The 10,132-nt window shown below is 42.6% G+C and overlaps 1 protein-coding gene across 6 annotated transcripts in view; it reads left to right on the forward strand.

Moving 5' to 3' along the window:
* The window catches only part of BICRAL (BICRA like chromatin remodeling complex associated protein), a 99,946-nt gene extending 90,421 nt beyond the window's left edge, over positions 1 to 9,525 (forward strand). For all 6 annotated transcript variants that reach the window (XM_049892293.1, XM_049892301.1, XM_049892283.1 and 3 more), the window contains 2 exons: positions 2,657 to 2,759; positions 5,480 to 9,525. In XM_049892293.1, the coding sequence (XP_049748250.1) occupies positions 2,657 to 2,759; positions 5,480 to 6,264 (888 nt within the window). In that variant the 3' untranslated portion in view covers positions 6,265 to 9,525. The remainder of the gene's footprint in view (positions 1 to 2,656; positions 2,760 to 5,479) is intronic.
* The last annotated feature ends 607 nt before the right edge of the window (positions 9,526 to 10,132 follow it).

The following is a 10,132-nucleotide window of genomic DNA, read 5'->3' on the forward strand; positions in this document are numbered from 1 at the left end:
TCCAGACTAAGACAGACTACGAAGAAAAGCCTGGCAATCTACTTCTGAAAATCAGCCAGCAAAAACCCTGTGGATCACAATGGTTCGATCCACAAGCGATCGTGGGGGTGGCGCAGGATCAGGCAGCATTTTGTTCCATCGTACATGGGGTTGCCATGAGTCCGGCCCACTCTATAGCCGCTCGCAACAACAACTACAGGGGTTTGGTTAAATAACTCCCCCCAGATCATACAGCTCGTAAGTTTGCAGAGTAACTCGCAGAGCTGGGATACAGACCAGGACTTCTGGTGGTCCCCAGTCCACACTGATGCTGTGTGCTGCCTCTCACCAAGCCAAACAGCAACCTGCATCATCATTTTAGAGTGTACAGTTTGGTGGTTTTTAGCGTATTACCACGGTTATGCAACTACTACCACTGGCTGATTCCAGAGCATTTTCATCACCTCAAAAAGAAACTGAAATTAATTTTAAAACATCAGTTAATAAAAGAAGCTATCTCAGGAAATGGTGGAAAGACCAAACCTATTCTGAGATTTTTATAAGCAGTTCTAAAATCATATAGGCCTTAATTTACGTGACTATAACATACTTAACTGGTGTCTTAAAATTCGTTTTCAATTTGAGATTAAGTCTAAAGATGTTTCTTTGGGAGATTAATTGAACTATGCTATACATGTGTACAATATAGTGTAAATACGTGCGTGTGTATATGTGTATGTATAAATAAATTATATATATATATATATATATATATATATATATATATATATATATATATATATATATATATATATATATGTAGCCCTGGTGGTGCGGTGGTTAAGAGCTCTGCTGCTAACCAGAAAAAGTTGGCAGTTCGAATCCACCAGCCACTCCTTGGAAACCCTATGAGGCAGTTCTGCTCTGTCCTATAGGATCGCCATGAGTTGCAATCAACTGGACGGCAACGGGTTTGGTTTCGGTTTTTACATACATATCTATGTATATGTATGTATATATATTTACTTAAAACTTCGCCTCCAGAGTCTCAAGTAGTCTCATGCTGACAACCATTTCAGAAACAAACTTAGAGAAGTCAAAAAAAGACCAGCTCTATCATTTCTCTATCATTTGCAGAAGGTCCCTACGTGGCACAAATGGTTTACACTGAGCAACCAACCTGAAGGTTGGTGGTTCAAACCCGCCCAATGGTACTGCAGAAGAAAAGTCCTAGTGATCTGCTTCTGTTAAGATTGTAGCCAAGAGGTTCCCAGACACAGCTGGAGAAAAATGTAGAACAAAATTGTAACTCACAGAAAAAGACCAGACTTACTGGCCTGACAGACTGGAGAAACCTCAAGAGTATGGCCCCCAGGATACCCTTATAGATCAGTAATAAAGTCACTGCTGAGGTTCACCCTTCAACCAAAGATTAGACAGGCCCAGAAAACAAAATGAGACTAAAGGGGCACACCAGCCCAGAGACAAGGACTAGGAGGCAGGAGGGGCCAGGAAAACTGGTAACGGGAAACCCAAGGTCGAGAAGGGAAAGTATTGACATGTCGTGGGGTTATTAACCAACATCATAAAACAATATGTGTACTAACTAATGAGAAGCTAGTTTGTTCTATAAACCTTCATCTAAAGTACAATTAAAAAAAAAAAATTACAGCCAAGAAACGCCCGTAGAGCAATTCTACTCTGTAACACATGGGGTGGCTGTAAGTTGAAATTGACATGACAACTAACAACAACATCATTTCTGAGGAAAGGACCATTTGGCCAGATTGTCATATATCTGCTATGAGTTTTCATGTTAAATGAGACCCAGAAATATAATTTGAGATTTGAGTCTGCCCAGTAAAAGATAATTTTAAGGAAAGCCTTAATTAAAAAAAACTTAAGTATCCAAAAAAAAAAACCCAAATCTGTTGCCATCTAGTTCTAGTCAATTCCGACTCATAGCTACCCTATAGGACAGAGTGGAACTGCCCCATAGGCTTTCTAAGGAGCAGCTGGTGGATTTGAACTGTATCCTAACAGAAAGATTTCCAATATATTGTTAAGTCCAAAAAATACCTAAACCAAACCCATTGCTGTCGAGTCTGATCCTATAGGACAGAGTAGAACTGCCTTATAGGGTTTCCAAGGAGCACCTGGTAGATTTGAACTGCCAACCTTTTGGTTAGCAGCCTGAGCACTTAACCACTGTACCACCAGGGCTCCGTTGTTAAGTAGAGGTGGGGAAAAAGAAAGGTGTAAAACGGTGTGGATGGTAGCTACCATTTGTGTACAAAAATAAATGAAGAAAGATACACATGTTTATGTGTAACCTAAAATATCTCTGGAGAGTATGTTAACAAGCTACTAGGCAAGAGGATACTTCCGGCGGAGGCACTGGGTGGTAACGGGTGTACAGAGGAGAAAAAGAAGGGCAGCTTACTTTTCACATACCCATTAATACCTTTTGAATTTTGTACCGGTGTGCAAATTACCTGTAAAATTACCAAAAATAAAAAATATATCATATGTGACTAGGATAATGAGACCAAATGGCACATGACTAGAACCAGAATATCAGATTCTCATTTCTGGTTGCTTCATTTGTTCAAAGTCACAGTGAGATGTTTTTACTTGATAAAAGGCCTCTGAAATGACTGGATTCTCTCCTTTTCAGCGGATTGATCCCTCTGCTGAGATGGTGATGATTGATAGGATGTTCAACCAGGAAGAAAGGGCCTCTCTGTCCCGGGACAAGCGTCTGGCACTTGTAGACCCTGGTAAGAAACATCAGCGTGAAAATCGGGGAGAGCTACTGCCATGGCTCATGGCATGTGTATGAATACTCTAAGGAAACCCTGGTGGGAGTGATTAAGAGCTATGTCTGCTAACCAAAAGGCTGACAGTTTGAATCCACCAGCCGCTCCTTGGAAAAAGTGTATGGGGCAGTCCTACTCTGTCCTGTAGGGCCACTATGAGTTGAAATCAACTCGAGAGCAATGGGTTTGGTTTTTGTTGGTTTGAGAAGGTCTACATTCTACAAAATGTAAGCTAGAATATTTCCTTCAGTTAAGTGATTATTTTTCCCTATTGTAAACTTAAAATTCTCAACCTTTCTTCTATTTTTTGAAAACTGAACTAAGTCCTTCCCAGAAGCAATTAAACTTCAGCATATTATTGAGTGCCTCGCTATGTGCAAGGCAGCATGAGGGGGAAAATCAGTAAAACACCTTATTTAAGTACTCTTCTCTCATACCATCAATTTCCTATATTTTAGATTTGATTCTGTACAGTAAAAGTGTATTTTAGATTTGACCCACGGTCTGCCTTTTAAAAAATGAGATGTCTATCTTTTTCTTGTTGTCTAAAAAATATTTTCAAAGGAACATAATAACAATTCACAGAATGTAAATTTAGCCATACTTTCACCATCCTCGATAAGAAATGTTCTAATTTCTCTAATTTTTCTTCCAATCTGGTCTAACTTACGTATGTCATTTATATATAGTTATGTCGTATGCTAAATGTGGTTTTATGTTCTGATTTCCTTTCATTTAACACATCTCAAGTTTTTATCATATTGCTATAGTCTTCAAATTAATAGTCAATAAATTTGTAATATATTAATTTGATAGCTTAGTTAATTAATTTCCCTATTATTGAACAATATTTCCCGTGGCTTCACTTCCATTCCCCTAATATCTCTTCTGACTTAAGTATTAAAGTTCTGCCTTGTGCTTGATAACAGCTCAGGAAGCTTCCAAAGAGAATATATGATCCTTATACTTAGTCTGAGGAGCCCTGGTGACACAGTGGTTAAGCACTCAGCTGCTAACCGAAAGGTTAAAACCCCCCAGCATCTCCAAGGGAGAAAAGGCCTGGCGATGTGCTTGCATAAAGATTACAGCCTAGGCGACCCTATAGGGAAGTTCCACTCTGTCATATAGGGTCTCTCTGAGTCAGAATTGACTCACCAGCACACAGCATGCTTAGTCTAAAGAGCCCCAGTGGTGCGATGGTTAAGTACTTGGCTGCCAACCAAAAGGTCGGTGGTTCAAACCGACCAGTTACCCCAGGGAAGAAAAGACCTGGCAATCTGTTCCTGTACAGATTACAGCCTAGGAAACCCTATGCAGCGTATAGGGTTGCTCTGAGTTGGGATCAACTGGATGGGACATGGAAACAACACAACATCCTTTGTCTAAAGGGAGAGTCTGAAAGAAATGCTTTGTGCCTAGGAAGGGCCTCGTATCATCCCAGTGAGGGAGAGAACAGTGCGTGATACACTTCCGTCCCCTCTTCCTGGAGCCTGAAATCATCCTGGGGCCGTTGGGCAGATTGCGCTCATGGATGAACCCTTCTGCGTTGTCACAGCCCCACAACTGAGTGCCACACGGGCGGGGCAGTGCTGTCACTCACCTCTGCGTAGTGCCTGCAGAGCCAGTGCTTGTCGGGTGGAATAATCTTTTTAGGTTTCAAGGGTGTATCTCTGAGATCTCACGTGCTGAGAGTTGGTGGACAAATTTATGTTCATCCTGTACGTATTCTTTGTGGTTTTTATAATGTCATCCAAGCCCTATGTCATTACCATCACTTTCAGAGTGAGCACCTTTTCTGACCTTGAGTGAGCCCCATCTGTCCTGTCAACCCCTCAGTCCTCAGGCACACTGCCTTTGCCGTCCTCCTGTTCCTCTTTGATCCCGACACAGTTAAGCACTCACTCACAGGCACAGCTCCTCCACACTCCACTCTCCTGCCAAGCAGGTATCACTGTGGATTCGTGTGACCATTCATTTTGTGCTCCCAGCAAAGTGCACCTAGTTATGCCAGGGTCCCTTAGAGTGCGTCTAGATGGACTGAAGCCCTCACACCCAAAGACAAGTAGGTGTCCATGGCCCCAGAGCCCCGTTCCAGGGCCCTTGACTCTAAGGTTCAGGCTGATACCAGCACCTAATTTCTGTAGACTGTTTCAAAGTACTCATTAATGAAAAGCTGATTGAAAATAACACTAAGAGATCAGGACTAAGCGGAGCCTTTTGCCCATCTGATTTTCTAAGCAACTACCTTCTCAAAAAGGTTTAAGCTTCCCATCTGGAAGCTGCAGCTCTCCAGCCTTGGTTACATTTATGGGATGACCTCTCAGTATTGTGGAGTCCCTGGGTGGTGCAAATGGTTATCGTGCTTGGCTTTCAAGACACTCAGAGGTGTCTTGAAAGAAAGGCCTGGTGATCTGCTTCCAAAAAATTGGCCACTGAAAACCCTATAGAACACAGTTCTACTCTGACACACATGGGGTTGCCATGAGATGGAATCAATTGACGGCAGCTGGTTAACTTGTTTCTCAGAGTCCTGCTTCTGCGTGTTCCTGTACAAGAAATAGATTGACTCAGCCGGTGGGGTGAGATGGGCTTGCCCTCTTCACCTGACCCACTGAGGGTCCATCATATAGTCCTTACTTTCTCATTGATTCATTCATGTTCTTTTTGTTTCCCGCTTTCAGATGGCTTTCAGGCTGATTTCTGTTGTTCCTTCAAACTTGATAAAGCTACTCATGAGACGCAACGTGGTAGGAGTGACCAGCATGGCTGTAAAACCAGCTCCTTACATCTGACAGCCAAGGCCCAGAGCAGAGACCGAGCCAAACCAGGCATGGCAGAACCCACGAATCATGACCAGTTTCATCTAGTGCCTAATCACATCGTGGTCTCCGCAGAAGGAAACATTTCTAAAAAAACTGAATGCCTCGGCAGAGCACTGAAATTTGACAAAGCGGGCTTAGTCCAATACCGGAGTGCGTCTGAAGAGAAAACCAGCCGGAGAGACTCCCTGAAGGCCAGTGAGTGCTCTCCCGGCCCCGAAGGGCACCGGAAAACCTCATCCAGACCAGATCGTAGTTCTGAGAGCAAGCTCTCAAGTATCCTAGTAGATTCGCACTTGGAGATGACGTGTAACAATTCCTTCCAAGACAAAACTCTGAGGAATTCTCCAAAGAATGAAGTTTTACACACAGACATCATGAAAGGGTCAGGCGAGCCCCAGCCAGACCTCCAGCTCAGTAAGAGTCTAGAAACAACATTTAAGAACATCTTGGAACTCAAAAAGGCCGGGAGGCAGCCCCAAAGTGACCCCGCGGTTAGCAGCTCTGTTGAATTAGATTTTCCCAACTTTTCACCAATGGCTTTGCAGGAAAACTGCCTGGAAAAGTTCATCCCGGACCACAGCGAAGGCGTTGTAGAAACTGACTCCATTTTAGAAGCAGCTGTAAATAGTATCCTAGAGTGTTAATAGCAGCAGTCCTTCCCCGGCCCACCCTGCAGACCCCCGCCCTGGACAAGTTACATTCTCTCCTGGCAAAAGCAAATGGAAATGGTCTCCTGTCTCCAGCCTGCTTGGTCTTTCATCACAAATTATTCTTTCTAATCTCAATCCCGTTCTTTGTTTAAGAGCAATACTCGTCGTGGTTACAGGGAGATCCTTAGGAAAAGTAATCCTTGTTAGGAAGCAGTCTGATAGGCCCTACACATTTCAAGTGTTATGAAAAGTGCTTAGAGTCATTTGTTTCTGTTTGTTTGCTTGCTTTATTATTTTTTTAAAAAACACTGTAACTCAATGAGATCACAGTATACTTGGCCCTGGGTAAAATTCTGACAATCAGAGTCATTTGAAAAGAACAGACTTATTAAAGAGAATCAAACAGGACTGATAGAAGCTACTTTTTAAAGTATATCCCACTGTATCTCCAATTTTTGGTGGTTTTTTGGTAGGGGGGTGTTTTTCGGTTGCAGGGGAGACTTGTCTTGGCCTTCCCCACACAGCCCTGTGTGAGCAGGAAGTTGGTGGCTGATTTGCCGGGGACCCTGCAGCCCTGACGGAAAAAGCTAGCAGTGTACCAGTAGGGCGTTTGCAGGGCTTCCTTGCTCATCATTCAAGTGCTTTTCTGATGCTCCTGGAGCAAAACCTCACGCTTCTGAGCGTATCCATGGTGCAGTCCATTTAGGGAATGCTCTGTTCTTAGTTGCAACAGCATTTCTTGAAATAATTTTGCTGGGCTAAATAAAGGAAAGTGGAAACCAGTACGTGGCACAGTGTACAGGGGGGCTGGGGTAGAGCCCAGAGGGCTTTCATGTGTATATATGCAAAAGCGTATATATGTGAACTGTTAAGGAAAAAAAAAAACAAAGAGTTTTGCATTTTTTAATTCGCTCTAATCAACAGATGCTGTGGTGTGTTGTTTGTTGCTGGGTTTTGTTTCGTTGTTTTGTTGTTTTGTGTCTCTTCCCTCCCTCTCCCACAACAATAGCCAAGCATCAAAAGCACTTATATTTGAAAACAGCCTTGTAATTTTTTTAGTTTAAACTTCAAGGGGACTTTGGCCTTGTTTTATTCTTCTTGCTGTCCGAGAACAGTAGTTACCCCGGCAGCAACCAAAACACAGACAAACCAAAGGTCACCAGCCAGCCCACCACTGCAAGGAAAGATCTGAGACCCGGGGAGTCCCCCATGGAGCCAAAGGATACACCCTGTCACGGTTTGTGTTTGGCCCATGCTCATATTGGTGAGAACGACCTACTGCTTTATTTATTTATATTTCCTTTCAGGGAGCTTTCCCCTTTTTCCTTCTTATATACCTGCCCCAGGTCATTCTCTTTCTGTTGGTACTTTCATTCTCAGTGTCATTGTAACCATTAGTTATCTGCTGTCATTGGGTTATCAACATAATGGTATTTTATATGCATACTTACATGCGTGTGTGTATATGAGTGAGCTGTTCACATCCAGAGGTCATTTTGGTTACAGCGTGTGCACACTCACTCTCACTGTTGTGTGTGCACGCCCTCTCATTTATACTGTTTATCTCTCTGGCTTTAGAGGCGCACCCACTAGACTCCACTCTAACGTGTTACCAGGATCTACTTCTGGCTATCTCCAGGATGGGGATGACCCCCTTTGTCAACATGTTGGCCATTTCTTTTCCAGCCCAGCCTGCGATGGAAAGGAAGGCTTCTGATTATTAAAAACGGCAACAGAAGACCTACACTGTCCCTGCCACCCTGCCCCGCCACACACACACCTTGCAAGACAGCCTCTTCACAAAAGCAGGCCCTGCCACACACACACCCTGCTAGACAAGCAGGCCCCGCCACACACACACCCTGCAAGACAGCCAGCCTTCACAAAAGCAGGCCCCGCCACACACACACCCTGTGAGACAGCCAGTCTTCACAAAAGCAGGCCCCGCCACACACACACCCTGTGAGACAGCCAGTCTTCACAAAAGCAGGGTGCTTTCTCTCCTCCCTGGCCAAGAGAAACTGGAAAAACTGGGCCATTTTAGGGTTACCATTTTTTCCTTATTTGTGCCAATGTCCAAGTTGCAGATTTCCCCCCTTTTCCCGTATTGTAACATATTAGAAAGATAAGTTGGTGTTCCAGTTGGAACCTTCTGTTGGGGCAGCCCTGGGGTAACACCCTGCCCTGACCCCCCATGATTTCATAGGCTCTTCATCTCTTAGGTCTCATGCTTCCATAATTCCTAGCAAGACTTAAAGATGGTCCCTCTTGATCAAATTCTCCTTGTTGTGGAACTTGATGCCTGGAAGCCTTTACCAGGGCTGCTGATGAGTTACATTAATTCCTTCGAATCAGTGGAATTCTCAAGAGACAAGCTTCATGTACATTGGTCACTCTCTCTCTTCCCCATCCTGCCCTGCTACCCCCACCCTAGCTTTTCTATAAACCATCTTAATGGGTTTTTAGCCCTAACCTTTGTCAAGCAAATGGAGAGCCTAATTTACCAAAATGAAACTTGTAAATTTTTGTGTCCTTGTATGTAAGTTTACTTTTTATGGAGGAAAGATTCTAGATAATGACAAATGAAGATTTCAAAATGTATTTTACTCCTGTGATTAGGTTATGCGCACATGGGTCATAACTCGCATGCCGAACCCTCTCCGGTGAAGGGTGAGAGTTCAGCCTGGGACGCCCAACATTCAGTTGTTCAGGTTCATTAGTCAAAGTTAAGTTTTAGGATTACTTGTACTCAGTAACAAAAAATCATTTTCTTTTTTTTTTTCTTTCTGTTGTTGTTGTGGAAACGTGTGAATTAGTTATGAAGCATTTGATTTCCTGTGTCCTTAAGTACTGCCTAAAGATGAAGCAGATTTTAAACTGGCAATTACGACAAAGAAATATTTTAGCTCTGAAGAATTTAGTAGACTTTGTTAGATTAGGGAGGCCTTACAGACTGACTTGACTTAAAAGAGGACGCGTCACTCACTGTCAGTGTGGTGTGGGCTTTATTTGCTTAAATACCTTCATTTGTATAGTATGTCTCACTTGAAATTGCTTTGTATACATTTTGTAAAAATATTTATAAAATGTTTTGTAAAAAAAAGTATAACAAATTGCAGTTTATTTTGTTATGTTGGATAAATACTGTTAAAAGAAACCAGTCAGTAACTATATTGTTAATCCATGGTTAGGAAATGTTTAGTTGGAGATTACAAAATGAAACAACCATTGCAATACAGCCAAAGATTTGGGAAAATGTGCAACTGTGATTGTCTTGATTTTGCAAATAAGAATGGCTGCTTTTCCCAGAAGAAAAGGCTAAGTGTTCAGTAGGAATTCTGTTGAAACAAATTTTATCAAATAATCAAAAATTAGCCTAACCAGTGAAGAGGGAGAATTTTCGTTGATTTGTCCTTTCCAAACAGTTACTAATTAAAGTTGATCAGTGAGGAAGTTTAGTCATGGACGTCGCTAGCCCCCCACTCCTCCTGTCACATGGGACACACTTAGCAACGAAAAGGAAATGAGCCTCAGTCTCCAGGAAATTCTCTTTAATCGTTAAATTTATTTTGTTTCTGCTGGACTAAGGAGATAGTTAAAGAAGACTGCTTTAAAAACCACAGACTGCTTTACATAAGATTTATTCTGAAATTAGCATGCTTCTCTTTAGGTTCACACATTTGACCAAACTATATTAACACTTTTGTAACCTTTTCTGTAAAATAGCACCCTGAACCCCTTCTGAATTCCTGCCCCCCGAGTGTGATCCTACCCAAATTGTTAGGGAAACTGCCAGAGGGTGAAATGTCTGTCTGGGAGGTAAGGGTAGGGTATAAAACTCCTTAACAGATTTTTCTTTGGG

This window comes from Elephas maximus, chromosome 1 (genome assembly GCF_024166365.1).
Source record: "Elephas maximus indicus isolate mEleMax1 chromosome 1, mEleMax1 primary haplotype, whole genome shotgun sequence".
NCBI lineage: Eukaryota > Metazoa > Chordata > Mammalia > Proboscidea > Elephantidae > Elephas > Elephas maximus.